The sequence below is a fragment of the Anguilla anguilla genome, chromosome 14 (genome assembly GCF_013347855.1).
Source record: "Anguilla anguilla isolate fAngAng1 chromosome 14, fAngAng1.pri, whole genome shotgun sequence".
Classification (NCBI taxonomy): Eukaryota; Metazoa; Chordata; class Actinopteri; order Anguilliformes; family Anguillidae; genus Anguilla; species Anguilla anguilla.
The window spans coordinates 26295381-26309667 of NC_049214.1; the positions used below are offsets into that span (position 1 = coordinate 26295381).

General features: G+C 47.4%; 1 protein-coding gene across 3 annotated transcripts; it reads left to right on the forward strand.

Moving 5' to 3' along the window:
- Positions 1–310: 310 nt before the first annotated feature.
- LOC118212374 (phosphatidylinositol 4-phosphate 5-kinase type-1 beta-like) lies at positions 311–14052 on the forward strand. Of its 3 annotated transcripts, none has more exons than XM_035390183.1 (14): positions 311–508; positions 4900–5405; positions 6392–6522; positions 7653–7770; positions 8127–8279; positions 8994–9293; positions 10139–10362; positions 10990–11070; positions 11617–11665; positions 11922–12006; positions 12428–12583; positions 12689–12818; positions 13058–13172; positions 13351–14052. In XM_035390183.1, the coding sequence occupies exons 2-14, from the start codon at positions 5334–5336 to the stop codon at positions 13351–13353; spliced, it is 1617 nt and encodes a 538-aa protein (XP_035246074.1). In that variant the 5' UTR covers positions 311–508; positions 4900–5333; the 3' UTR covers positions 13354–14052. The 3 variants fall into 3 exon arrangements, with proteins under 3 accessions (XP_035246074.1, XP_035246075.1, XP_035246073.1); XM_035390184.1 differs by having other exon boundaries at positions 13434–14052; XM_035390182.1 differs by having other exon boundaries at positions 13058–14052.
- Positions 14053–14287: the final 235 nt, after the last annotated feature.

Genomic DNA, 14287 nt, shown 5'->3' on the forward strand with positions numbered 1-14287 from the left:
CTATGCGTCCTCTCTCACTTCCACCTCTCACTATTACACTACTCATGTTGAACATTGACGGACTATGTCAGGTTTCTGTCGATATGGGTTTATCTTCCAATGCTCTATTGATCAAGTGAGGGAAGGAAGGGCGCGACGCAACATGTGTCTGTGCTGTGAACGCGCTCGAAGCAAACACTGTACTGTCTTAGAACCAACAACACCTGATTTATCCTTGCAATTTATTGGTACAATAACCATAAACGGACTTCGGGGCAGCGCTAGGGGGTGGCAACTTGTACCCGCACCTGTTAGAGGAAGAGGAAATTCTCAACACTGATGCTGCCGCTCGCTCAGGGAGGGGCGGGGGTGCGGCGCGCTTTTTGGGGGCTCCTGAACACAGTCTTTGCCTCTCTCTCGCCTCTCCAGCATGTATTCCTTGAACAGCATCAAAGTCTGAAAAGAATCACAAATTTTTAATTCAGTAACATATATATTCCACAAGGATGAAAATTCTCACAACGGAAAGGTAAGAAATTCCTGGTGATTAGGCGTTCAAATAAAAAAAGTCTGTATTCGGGACAAATAATATTAATTTGTCAAATAATATTAATCCTAAAACTCAAATTCTTTATTTTAAATTGGCCTATGTTTCTTGCTCTATCGTGATATGTCGCTTGATATTTGGATTGTATTTTCCTCTCCGGTTGAATAAACTTCATGCTCTGTTCTGGGAACACTCTGTTATGATTTATTTTTGGAAGGTCGTTGCGGAAGTCCTTTTCCGGTTGTATGGTCTTGTACCCGGTACTCCACCATCTGGAAGATAACACCGATGTTATATTGAACTTAGGCAAATACGGCTTTCATCTGCTGGCTTTACGGCTTAAAAAAACTTATTCTTTGGCTCATTTTATTTTGAATGGATCGTTGGCGATGTTGCGCGCTATGCGCTTGGCCGGTTTGCACTTTGAATTATGTGTGCTCTTTGCTTTGTTGTCTTATCGCATATGTTTTTTAGCGTCTTTATGGGCGTCACGGGTTTACTTAACCTGTTAAGGTTTATAACTGTTTATTTTGCTGAAAGAAAAATAAATAAAAGAAAATCCTACAAAAGCATTGCATAAAAGGGCGAAAGTGGTCTGTTGACTTGCAGTCCTAGCACACAGCTGAAAGGCTGAACCTCCCTCTGCAATGTTCTGATGATGTACATACATAATATTAATCTTGTATTATGCGTTGACAAAAGAGTGACTTTGTTCGCTTGGATATGGGCATGAATGGAAATTAGCAGTCTGCTGCAGAATTGTATGAGGAACCGAGTGATGTCATTTCCTTAAAGGGGAGGAAGTGTGAGGTTGGTGGCAATGCTTGTGTGGTTACTCCAGTCTATCTGGTGTTTATGCAGGGTCTTCTTTTTCTGCTACCCAGCATCTAGAAGTTCAAGTTTCAATTTCTTCACCTTACATCCTGTCCTTTATTCCTTCTGAACACATCACAAGGAAGCATGTTTATGATAAGGAAATCTTAGGAGACGTTTGTTCATTTTATTATACATTTGTGTTACTTTTTGTAGTGTGTAGGCCTATACATAGTGATTTTTGCCATATGTATATAAGTATAAGTATCCATATCCATATCACATTCACACATTGTGTGTGTGTGTTTTGTATGTTGGTGGATGGGAACAGTAATTCTCTGGTGACATTTTTATCTCTTTTAATTGGGATAAAAACACACGCACACGCACACACACACACACACACACACACATATTTCCTGCCCCTCGGTCTGTTTGTAGGGTACCCATGGTTTTGTATGTGAAAACACTGATTTTACAAATGAATTATATGTGGATTAATATGGTGCGTTTTTGTTTCTGATTACAAACCTCGTGCAGTTGTCTCAATATGCATGCTCTGGTCTGTGCTTCTGTTTTTTTTTGTCACCATTTCTGTGGCTGTTGGTGTTGTTTGGTCGTTTTTTTTATCATATCTGTGATCTTTATTTTATTTAATTTTTTTTAATCCACAGTATTTCAACATCTTGGCTTCCTTTGATAAGAGGGTGAGGGTTTCTGGAACAGGGCCAGCGGTAGGTCTGAAGGGAAAGACCACCCTCCGTACGGCTCATAATTAGCAGGGCTGTGTGGAATTACTCTCAGAGAATGAACGAGAAACACAAGACCCGCGGACAAGCCGCTTAAAGCCAAGAAAGATCCTTAGTCATTATGAAAGAGTGCACTTTAGCACATGAGCGTGACTTTATATTGCCACGTTGAGCCCACCCCAATCCGCAAGGCCAAAGTCAGAGTTTCCTTTTAAAGCTCGTTTGCTCTGTTTGATGTGACTGCATATTAAATGGCACCAAGCATTGTGCATATTTGGCTTCAGACATTGTGCCTCTCCCGCCAAGTTGCTCGTAAAAAAGAATATTTGCCATTCGATGGCTCAATAAGATTCCATGAAGTAAAATGGAAACATTATGAACAGCGGGGATTTATTGAATTCCATAGTAACCTGTCATTTACCTGAGAGCGTTATGCTAATGAAACCCACTTCAGTAGGGGAAAGCGAGCGACCGATGTTCCCTCTTCTCTGAAATGATTTTAATGATGCAGAAGTTCCTGACCAACAGGAAGTCTCTTTTGTCAAAATAATCCAACTGTTTATCTCCGCGGGTCGATATTGCATTAGTTACTCACACCTTGTTGAAGATAAACCCAAACCAGCTTCTGTTTACCGAGGAAACTATTTTCTTCCGTGAGACTGCAGAGGCTGAAAAATATGTAGTGTTTACATTTCTGTACATTAAAAAATATATTAACATTGCTGGAATGTTGACGGGCAGCTATGATGTAACAGAACTTGCAGGCCTGAAACAGTTCCTCTCAGTAATTCCGGGCTTTGAAATGGTTACTCAGTCTACAGTACACGGTAGTAAGCTGTCAAACGTGTTATTTTCCACTGTAAACGAGTTCAAGCAATTTTTTTTGTTGTTGTTGTCGTTGTGGCTTAGAACAAGTTGCCCATACAAGCATTTCCTGGAAAGCCTCTTAAATGTGAAATGATAAGCTCGCCCATAAACACCCCACAAAATGACACACACTGCTCAAAACCACGCAGTGCACACAAACCACACAAAGCTAAACATATTTGTACATAAGATTTTCTTACGTGTTGAAGTGTGGGCCTGGTATTAGCTTGTTCGATGTTCGGTCTGTACTGTACACTGAATCATATTTATGAAAGGCACAAAGATACTTCAGGTATTTCACAAATTAACAGATTTAGGGATGGTGAGTATAGCTTTACTGTTCATCTGTCACTGTTGTACTTGGTGTGTGTGTGTGTGTGTGTGCGTGTGTGTGTATGTGTGCGCATGCATATGCATGCATGTGTGTGTGTGCGTGTGTGCATGTGTGTGCGTGTATGCGTGTGTGTATGCATCTGTGCATGCATGTGCGTGTGTGTGTGTGTGTTACGTGTTCTGTGTGTTGGTGGGTGGGAACAGTAATTCTCCAGTGGAATGTTTATCCTTCTTAATTGGGATAAAGGTTTGAGTTGAGTGTCGTGGCCAGCAGTGCAGTGTTTCATAGACCCTGTTTCCTCTGTCCGGGCTCCCACACACTGACTGACTGGGCCAGGGGGGTACGCGTCTGTTCACTCTGCGTTCTGTCTAGAGGAGCGTAGGCACTGCATGCTGGGAAGTGTGGGAACGGCTTGGGAAATATTCTCCACTAAAGAGTCCTGCGTTGTCTTCTCAGGTAAAACTGTGTGCGTAATCTATGCAAAATAAATGGCTCCTTGTTCGTTGTTGCCGTGACGCAGGGAATTTGCTTTTATAACCATTACGGAGTTTCTGTAGCATTATATTACAGTGAGGTGGCAGAGGGTGAAGTGTTTCTCTGCTACTGAAGCTCATATGCGGGAATTCATCAGGACATTGCGTGGCATCTGAGGTGAAAGGCTGTTTGGTGTAAACACTACAGTCACTGTCCTGGTGTCCTGGTACCAAGCCCATGTTACGAGCTTCTTCAGGGTTTGAATATTAACCCACTGGTTGGCTGTATGTTGATGGCTGTTCTGTTGCTGCTGGTGTTTGAATGTGTCTCAGTTGAGTTGCTGCCGGTTGCTCTGTTGTGGTGAAGCGAGAAATAGGCAGGAGGTGGTGGAGGGGATAGGTGAATGGGATAAGGAGCAGGGCTGAGGGAGATGGACAGTCACCTCATAATTAGCAGCTAGCGTCTTTACTTTCAGCACCAAGCCTTTACTTTCACCAGCTGTCCTTACATTCTCAGCACCTTCCATTGAAAAAGAACCACTTTGAATAGCCATCCGCTGCAAATGTCTGCTGCAACTAATGTAGCTGCAGCCCTGGTCTAACATGACCAAACAGCTTATTTATCTGAGTGGTATGGACATGCATGGGAAAACTGATGTTCAGGAGGTCTGTTTTCAGTCTTTAATGTGGATCCAGTTATCAGCCCCAGGTGGAAATATGGGACTTTATTCCCACTACAGTATATATAGTATAGGGGCTAATGGCTAATGGTATTTTTCATTGCACTGGTGTCTGCTCTGTGTGGAAATTTTCACTGCTGTGAGTGAGTGCCCTGGTGGTTGTGAAATATCTATAATGGGTCGTTGAGTTCTTCAGATGGAAATCTGAGGATTGTTGCTGTAATAAGCATAATCATCTTTGGGCATTTTAGTGCCAGTCTTCTGATTGGCTGTAATGTGGGGGCTGAGTGGAGACGTAGTTATGTAACATGCACAGGCACACACACACACACACACACACACGTGCACACGCACTCACATACACGAACACACACGCACACACACACACACACAATGACGTATACTGTTTTTTCACTTGCATATCTACCACTGAAACCATGTATTGTTTTCCCCACAGATCTTCAGACTCCAGGATCAGGATAGCGATGCAGAGGCCTTAAACCTCCAATCATAAAAGATGCCTCAAACCAGCATGCGGCAAAGCTTTAAACCAGGATACAGCAAAGCTTTAAACCAGCGCACAGCGAAGCCTTAAACCAGCACACAGCAAACCTTAAACCAACAGAGTGAAGCTTAAACCAGCAAACACTGAAGCTTAAACTAGCATGTAGTGAAGCCTTAAACCAGTGAACATAGCACATCTGCCCTGACATCTTCAATCCTGAGCTCCAGCCCCACATTCACAATAAGGACGCCTCCAGGTCAAATACAGCACGCTGGTAAGATAGTAAGGACAGTAACCGCATATTAAAAATTGCTCTCAAGACAGTGAGAAGGCAGTGCCCTCTCCGTCTCTGAGCGAGTGGCTGTATTTTAACCCAAAAGATAAAGATGTCATCTGTCAACACTGAAAATGGACCAGGACAGACTCAGAGCAGGAGCCGTGACAAAACACTGAAGAAGGTATTAACTCAGTGGGCTTGAGTGTGTGTGTGTGCGTGTGCGCGTGTGTGCGTGTGTGTGTTTGTCCGTGTGTGTGTATGTGTGCGTGTGTGTGTCTGTGTCTGTGTTTGTGTATGTCTGCATGTGTGTTTGTGCTTGAGATAACAACAGATTTGTCTGTAAGCTTGCCTGTGTGTGAGTGTGGACATGAGGCCGGATTGTGTCTCTCTGAATGCCTTGCTTTGTGAATGCAGTGCTGAACGCTTGAAAGACTCCAGCAGAATTGCATAATGCCATAATTCCAGTAGAATGCTTTGTCAATGCTAATGGGTAAAACCTTATTTGTGTTTACTGTACAGCACTAATAAGCTTTCAGTAATTTCTGGTACAGCAGGAATTTGGACTAAACTATTACCTATTTCAGGTAATCTGGCCCCCTTGCGTGCTCAAACTGTTAGATCTTTCACACATTAAAGGTTTTAAGATGAACTATTCCTACACACAATTACATGTTTTCTTGTGTTGAATTTGACAGAGAGGAGGTGCAGGTGTGCTGTTAAATTTGACAGTGAGGAGGTGCTGATGTGTTAAGTAGGACAGTGAGGAGGTGCTGATGTGTTAAGCATGACAGTGAGGAGGTGAAGGTGTGTTGTTGAGGTTGACAGTGAAGAAGCGCAGGTGTGTGTTGAATTTGACAGTGTGGAGGTGCAGGTATGTGATGAATGTGACTGTGTGGAGGTGCTGATGTGTTAAGTATGACAGTGAGGAGGTGCTGTTGGGTTAAGTATGACAGTGAGGAGGTGCTGATGTGTTGAGTATGACAGTGAGGAGGTGCTGATGTGTTGAGTATGACAGTGAGGAGGTGCTGTTGGGTTAAGTATGACAGTTAGGAGGTGCTGATGTGTTGAGTATGACAGTGAGGAGGTGCTGATGTGTTAAGTATGACAATGAGGAGGTGCTGATGTGTTGAGTATGACAGTGAGGAGGTGCTGATATTGTGCTCCTAGCCCACCTCGTCTGCGCTGAGCGGTGCGATTCAGCTGGGCATCGGCTACACCGTGGGCAACCTGACCTCCAAGCCAGATCGAGATGTGCTCATGCAGGACTTCTACATGGTGGAGAGTGTCTTCATGCCCAGGTAGGCCAACATTTACATGCCAGATAAACAGCTGTGTCTCTGAGGGTCATGAATGGGGCACGGCTGATTACCTGGGAAGGTTAGGAATCAGGAATCAGGAACGAAAGAGCAACTGTATCTCTCTCTATCGTAAAGTACAGCAGGGTAAAATAGCTGTTTTCACATAGTTCAGACAGATATCCAGTAATCACGTACCTGTGACTTTGGCCACTCCCTGTGGATAGTTAACGAGTGGAAATTGCGTGCAATTAAATATGATTGGTGCATATTGAATTGCGTGCAACGGTTTCAATATGAGCCATACCTGCTTCCCAGAAATCGCTAACTTGGAGATAATCATTCCCTCGCCTGCCGCCATTGCAGCTGTCAAATGTAGGTCAAAGGAAGGTCATGTGTTAGCGGGGAAAAGTAAATGACTGGGCTTGGTCCTGGCTTTTCTGCACAGATAAGGGCTACTTTTACTCCGCTTGATATCAGCTATGGGGAAACCGTAACAAAAAGCCTTTATACCGAGCCGCGTGCGAGCTGCCGCCCTAGAGCGCCCTCTTCTGGTCTGTCAGGGTTCAGCAGAGGAATTCTTTATTTTAGTCATTTAGTCATTATTTCACAGTGAGACGCATGCTAAACTGGGTTAGGCTGGGGTGGGGTGGTGGGGGCGGGGGGTGGGCTTGTATAGGCTTGTTTTAATTGCATAGCTGTATAGCTGCATTGTACATGGGAAAAGTGTAATCTGAATAGGTTTCTCTGGATAACGGTGTCAGCAAAATACCAATATAATATAATATAAACATTTCACGCTACATGTGGTGCCACTCTGTTCTGAAGTTTCGAGTGTTCTAGCATTTTCTCCCACTGCATGTGTACATATTTTTCTCTTGAAATGTTTGTTTTAAACAGGAAGTAATGACAAATAATTCTGAACATAGTCTGTTATTAATATTCATTCTCCTATCAATGAATAAATATGGCCGTGGTCTGTTATTAATGGGACGTTCTCTTGATAAGAAGTACATAAATATGACCGTGGTCTGTTATTAAATGTTGGAAACGCTCGTGGCTGTGTTTCCGTTTTGGGTTGGACCCATCGTCTGTCCTCTGGATACTGTACCGGCTCGGTCCAATCCCCTCAGTGAAGGGAGCAACTTGACCCCGGCTCATCACTATCCGGACTTCCGCTTCAAAACCTACGCCCCCATGGCTTTCCGCTACTTCCGCGAGCTTTTCGGGATCAAGCCCGACGATTACCTGGTGAGCCCCGCAGCATGGAAGCACTGAACACCAGTGTGGGTGCAGGCTTTTCTTTCAACCAAGCAGTAACACACCTGATTCTACTAATAAACCACTAGAGTCTTTTCTAAGCACCTCGATTAGTAGAATCGGGTGTGTTATTGCTTGGTTGAAACAAAAGCTGACACCCACACTGGCCCTTTCTGGATAAGACTGGGAACCCCTGCTCTAGAACATGAAAGTACCTAATCAAGAAAAATTCTGGGACTGCAATCGTGATGGAATGAAAACCAGCATGCACAGGGGCCCCCAGGACCGAGTTTGAGAACCACCGCCATATGTGTCACTGTTGCATGTTTACTCATGTGTCTCTACAGTACTCCATCTGTAATGAGCCCCTGATCGAGCTCTCGAACCCCGGGGCCAGCAGCTCTTGGTTCTACGTGACGAGTGACGATGAATTCATCATCAAAACCGTCCAGCACAAAGAGGCGGAATTCCTTCAGAAGCTGCTGCCCGGTTATTACATGGTGAGCCTTCTACCCACCCTCCCCCCAGACTAACCCTCACCCTTAAATGCCCCTCACCCCTAACTGCCCTTGGTGGTGTGTGTGACTCTTAAGAATCCTGCCCACCTAGCTACCACTCTCTTAGTCCTAACGACCTCTCAGCTTTAACCACCACTCTCTCCAAACTACCCCTCTCTTACCCATAACTACCCCTCAGCTTTAACTACCCCTGACCCTTACGTTGGTCCTTATGGGGATAAAACTGTTGTTTTTTAATGCTGATGCTCATTTTCTTGTTTTTTTTTTTTTTTAAATCAGATTTGAACAGCCTTTATCTTTTGTTTGGATATCCTGTGGTTCTTCACAATGACGGCATGAACTCAGACTGAACTGTTTCTTTCCAACTCCCTCTCTCTCTCCCTCCCTCTCCCTTCCCTTCCCTCTCTCTTCCTTTCCCTCTCTCTCATTTGCTCTCCCTCTCTCTGTCTCTCTCCCTCTCTCTCATTCACTCTCTCTCCCTCTCTCTGTCTCTCTCCCTCTCTCTCATTTGCTCTCTCTCTCTCTGTCTCGCCCTCTCTCTCATTCGCTCTCTCTCTCCCTCTCTCTGTCTCTCTCCCTCTCTCTCATTCGCGCTCTCTCTCTCTCTCTCTCCCTCTCCCCCATTCCCTCTCTCTCTCTTTCCCTCTCCCCTCCCTTCCCTCTCTCTCTCTCTCTCTCTCTCTCCCCTCACTGCAGAACTTGAATCAGAACCCGCGGACGCTGCTGCCCAAGTTCTACGGGCTGTACTGCGTGCAGTCGGCCGGGGCGATCACGCGTGTGGTGGTGATGAACAACGTGCTGCCGCGGGCCATGAAGATGCACTACAAGTACGACCTGAAGGGCTCCACCCACAAGCGCCGGGCCTCGCGGAAAGAGCGGGAAAAGAGCAGCCCCACCTGCAAGGACCTGGACTTCCAGGACACGCACGAGGACGGCCTGCACTTCGACCACGACACCTACAGCGCCCTCATCAAGACCCTGCAGAGGGACTGCCGGGTGAGCGTCCGTCGGCCCGGGGGCGGGCCCTGGCTGACCACTCCCCTGCCTGCCGAGGCAGAGTCTGTTTAACTCCGCCCCCTCCAGACGATGTGCAAAGACGGGTTAGGGCCTCCACTTACCGCCAATGAGCCAAGCCTGGTTAGGGCCTCCCCTTACCACCAATGAGTCAAGCCTGGTTAGGGCCTCCCCTTACCGCCAATGAGCCAAGCCTGGTTAGGACCTCCCCTTACTGCCTGTGGGAGGAGCCTAGTTAGGACCTCCCCTTACCGCCAATGAATCAAGCCTGGTTAGGACCTCCCCTTACCGCCAATGAGCCAAGCCTGGTTAGGGCCTCCCCTTACCGCCAATGAGCCAAGCCTGGTTAGAGCCTCCCCTTACCGCCAATGAGCCAAGCCTGGTTAGAGCCTCCCCTTACCGCCAATGAGCCAAGCCTGGTTAGGGCCTCCCCTTACCGCCAATGAGCCAAGCCTGGTTAGGGCCTCCCCTTACCGCCAATGAGCCAAGCCTGGTTAGGGCCTTCCCTTACCGCCAATGAGCCAAGCCTGGTTAGGGCCTCCCCTTACTGCCTGTGGGAGTAGCCGAGTTAGGACCTCCCCTTACCGCCAATGAGTCAAGCCTGGTTAGGACCTCCCCTTACCATCAATGAGCCAAGCCTGGTTAGGACCTCCCCTTACCATCAATGAGCCAAGCCTGGTTAGGACCTCCCCTTACCGCCTGTGGGAGGAGCCTGCTGTATTTCCCAGCTGTGAGCTCAGTTTCCGGTGGTGGTAGAGGTCCGTGTGGTTATACCGTGGTTGTCCCTGGAGAGCTGCATGGTTATGCTGTTGTCCTCCTGTGTTCAGGTTCTGGAGAGCTTTAAGATCATGGACTACAGCCTGCTGCTGGGCATCCATGTGCTGGACCAGAGCGCAAAGGACAGGGAGGCGGAGCAGACGGGCGGGGCAGGGGCGGGAGCGACGGGCGGGGCGGGAGGGCGGCCTGTGGCCCAGAAGGTGCTGTACTCCACGGCCCTGGAGTCCATCCAGGGGGACGGCAAAGCGGGCGAGGCTGTGACCACCGACGCCACGTGAGTGACCGCCTTCCTACTGAACACTGCATATACTCAACACTGTGCATGTGCTGAACACTCTACACCTACTGAGCACTCTGCGTACACTGAACACTCAACAACTACTGAACACTCTGCATATACTGAACACTCTACAACTACTCAACACTCTGCATATACTCAACACTATACATCCACTGAACACTACATATCGACTGAAAACTGCTGAACACTGTGCATACACTAAATACACAAATACACTAAATGCATACACTAAATACACTATATACTGAACAGTTCACATTGAACACTGTACACTATCCTCATCATATGCTCTGAGCTTCCCACTGTAGTCAGTATAGCAGAAATGATAGCAGAAATAATAGATTAGTTGTGTGGTAGTATTTACTTTTGTTTGCAATACTAGCTTTTTTGTACTTTACACTCATCGATTTTAAATGGGCCTTCGGTGCCTTATTGGTGACCTTGCACTGTTGGTTTTTTTGGTTTCCTGAGACTAACAATGATGTTCTCCACCTTCTACGTGACTGTGGAAAAGAGCATTTTCTAAATGGTTGTAATATGATGTAATATCAGAGTTTATGTCAGAATTTTAATATTTATTTTCATATTTATTCTCTGCAGTATGGGCGGAATTCCTGCAAAGCACAAAGATGAGAAGCTGCTCATCTTTTTGGGCATCATTGACATTTTACAGTCCTACAGGTATGATACTACTGTCATCTAAGCTCCTGCGTTTTGGTTCTCAGAACATTCACAAAACATTCAGAAATTTAGGATAAACGTTCCCTGCAACACTAGGGTAAATGTTCCCAGCAACACTAGGGTAAATGTTCCCAGCAACACTAGGGTAAATGTTCCCAGCAACACTAGGGTAAATGTTCCCAGCAACACTAGGGTAAATGTTCCCAGCAACACTAGGGTAAATGTTCCCAGCAACACTAGGGTAAATGTTCCCAGCAACATGAGGAACATTAGGGTAAATGGGCCTTGAACGTACATTTTCCTGGGTGTGGAGAGGAGGGGTGTCTGTGGGAGGGGAGGGGGAGAGGAGGCGTGTCTGTGGGAGGGGAGGGGGAGAGGAGGGGTGTCTGTGGGAGGGGAGAGGAGGCGTGTCTGTGGGAGGGGAGGGGGAGAGGAGGGGTGTCTGTGGGAGGGGAGGGGAGGCGTGTCTGTGGGAGGGGAGGGGGAGAGGAGGCGTGTCTGTGGTGGGAGGGGAGGAGATTCTGATGATTCTGTTTCGCATTTCAGGTTCGTCAAGAAACTGGAGCACTCCTGGAAAGCTCTGGTGCATGATGGAGTAAGTGTGTGTGTGTGTGTATGTGTGTGTGTGTGTGTGCGTGTGTGTGTGCGTGTACACGTGGTGTGTGTGTGTGTGTGCGTGCATGTGTGTGTGCGTGCGCACGTGGTGTGTGTATGTGTGTGTGTGTGTGTGCGTGTGGTGTGTGTGTGTGTGTGTGTGTGTGTGCATGTGCGTGTGGTGTGTGTGTGTGTGTGTGCGTGCGCGCATGGTGTGTTTGTGTGTGTATTTAATCAGTTTATTTGTTTGTTTTCAGGACTCGGTGTCTGTGCACCGGCCTAGTTTCTATGCCGACAGGTTTCTGAAGTTCATGAGCAACACCGTGTTTAAGAAGATTCCTGGTGAGCATCCCGTCCATTTCCCCTGGCAACACACTTCCCTCTGCCTGTCCATTAATGCGTGGAGGACTGCGACTTCTTTAAACCCCTATAATCAGAGTTGGACTCGTATGAAATAGCTTTTTTATTTAGCATCTGTAGCACACCCCAGTATGTCTGCTAATGTACAGTAGTGAGCTCCTCAGGCAGAGGCATTAGTTGCCTCTGCATGCATTCCTGCAGAGTGCAGCTAGCTGTGTCACCAGTGCTGTCCGAAGTCTGAACGCAGTTTTTGGCCCCCAGGTTATTTCCAGGGCTGTGCCTGTCTGAGGGCTGCTTTAGTGTCTGTTGAGCCACTTTTCTCACTGTGGATGATGGCGGTGTACCACACTGCAGGAGGTGCTGGTCATGTGATTCACGGCTCTCTTGGCCCCTCTTCTCTCAGGCATCCGTTGTACTTCCTCCAAGAGGAAGAGGAGCTCAGTCATGGCGCAGAAGTCTGCCTCCCAGGAGCTGCTGTCCTCCCACAGGGAGGAGAAGAAGGAAGAGAGGAGAGAGAGACTGGAGCGGGCACGCAGCCTAGCTAGCCTCAACGGACATGGTACGACACCGCTATCACTGTGACTACATTACCCACACTGCACTGCAGGCTCTGTCATTGGAATTACCATTCAGGCCAATAAGGCGCTGTGTTTCTCTACCGCAGTGCCCTACCCGCATCCTGACCAGGCCGCGCTCCCAAAGGGCCTGTACCGGGCCATCTCCATGGCACCCACTACATCTTCCTCGTCCCTGACTACTATCAATCAAAATCTGGAGACTAAGTCAAAGAGCAGGTAGCTGGAATTCTATGGTCTATTGTCTGACCTGTCTACTGTTTCACCTGTTTAACCTTTTAAGGTGTAGGTGTAAACATTCTAATGCTGATGTAACAATCACTGCTGGTAATTGAAAGCAAAGAGTTCTAGAACACTAACATCTTGTAGTGGAACCAACTAGCACATTCATCATGGAAAATAGGCGAGTGGTTTGTCACGGCTGATCATGTGACTGATGTCCCCCCCTCCCCCCACAGTGGTGACGTCTCTCGCTCCACCCTCACTCTAAAGGACAGCTCCTCCTCTTTGGCATCTGCTCTCAGTGGGTCAAACAGGGACAAAGATGACGGGACCGTACTGGATGTGTACTTAGTGAGTACCTGTCCAAACAATTCTGCCTGACCTGTGGCATCACCCTTCTGTTGAGTTCCAGTGACATCACCACCAACTCCACCCCTTGTTTAGTTCCAGTGACATCATCACTGACTCCATCCCTCTGTTCAGTTCCAGTGACATCATCACTGACTCCACCCCTTCTGTTCATTTCCAGTGACATCATCACTGACTCCACCCCCCTGTTGAGTTCCAGTGACATCATCACTGACTCTACCCCTCTCTGCTGTTGGTTTGCAGTGAGATCGTCACTGACTTCACCCCTCTCAGTCGGGTTCCAGTGACATCAGCACTGACCCCACCCCCCTGTTCAGTTCCAGAGACATCATCACTGACTCCTGCCCTCTGTTGAGTTCCAGTGACATCATCACTGACTCCACCCCTCCCTGCTGTTGGTTTGCGGTGAGATCGTCACTGACTCCACCCCTCTCAGTCGAGTTCCAGTGACATCATCACTGACTCCACCCCTCTGTTGAGTTCCAGTGACATCATCACTGACTCCACCCCTCTCTGCTGTTGGTTTGCAGTGAGATCATCACTGATTCCGCCCCTCTCTGTCGGGTTCCAGTGATGTGTGAAGGCTGATGGTCACTGACCACCCTCCCATTTAGGACTTAACACTTGGGAACACCCCCACCTGTCAATCACCATCAGTTGGCATACTCCACTCACCTGTCAATCATCATCAATCAACAAATTCCCCTCACCTGTCACCCACCCATCAATCGTTACACCACTCATCTGTCAATCACAACACTCCAGGTACATTTCGGCAAGAAGGTTGTGGGTTTGAATCTCGGCTTGGGCCTTTCTGTGCGGAGTTTGCATGTTCTCCCCGTCTCTCCGTGGGTTTCCTCCAGGTACTCCAGTTTCCTCCCATAGTCCAAAGACATGCAGGTAGTTTAATTGGTGACTCTAAATTGCCCATAGGTATGAGTGTGTGAGTGAATGGTGTGTGCCCTGTGATAGATGGGTGGCCTGTCCAGGGTGTATTCCTGCCTCTTGCCCAATGCAAGCTGGGATGGGCTCCAGTACCCGCCCACGACCCTGCCAGGGTAAGCGGGTATAGATAATGGCTGGATGGAAGAACAGTC

Bases quoted from the DNA above. Each gene is read 5' to 3' on its own strand.
- LOC118212374 (XM_035390182.1), top strand. From the start codon at position 5,334: ATGTCATCTGTCAACACTGAAAATGGACCAGGACAGACTCAGAGCAGG. The intron at 9,294-10,138 runs GTGAGCGTCCGT...TCCTGTGTTCAG, and splicing joins CCCTGCAGAGGGACTGCCGG to GTTCTGGAGAGCTTTAAGAT. The intron at 10,363-10,989 runs GTGAGTGACCGC...TATTCTCTGCAG, and splicing joins GCTGTGACCACCGACGCCAC to TATGGGCGGAATTCCTGCAA.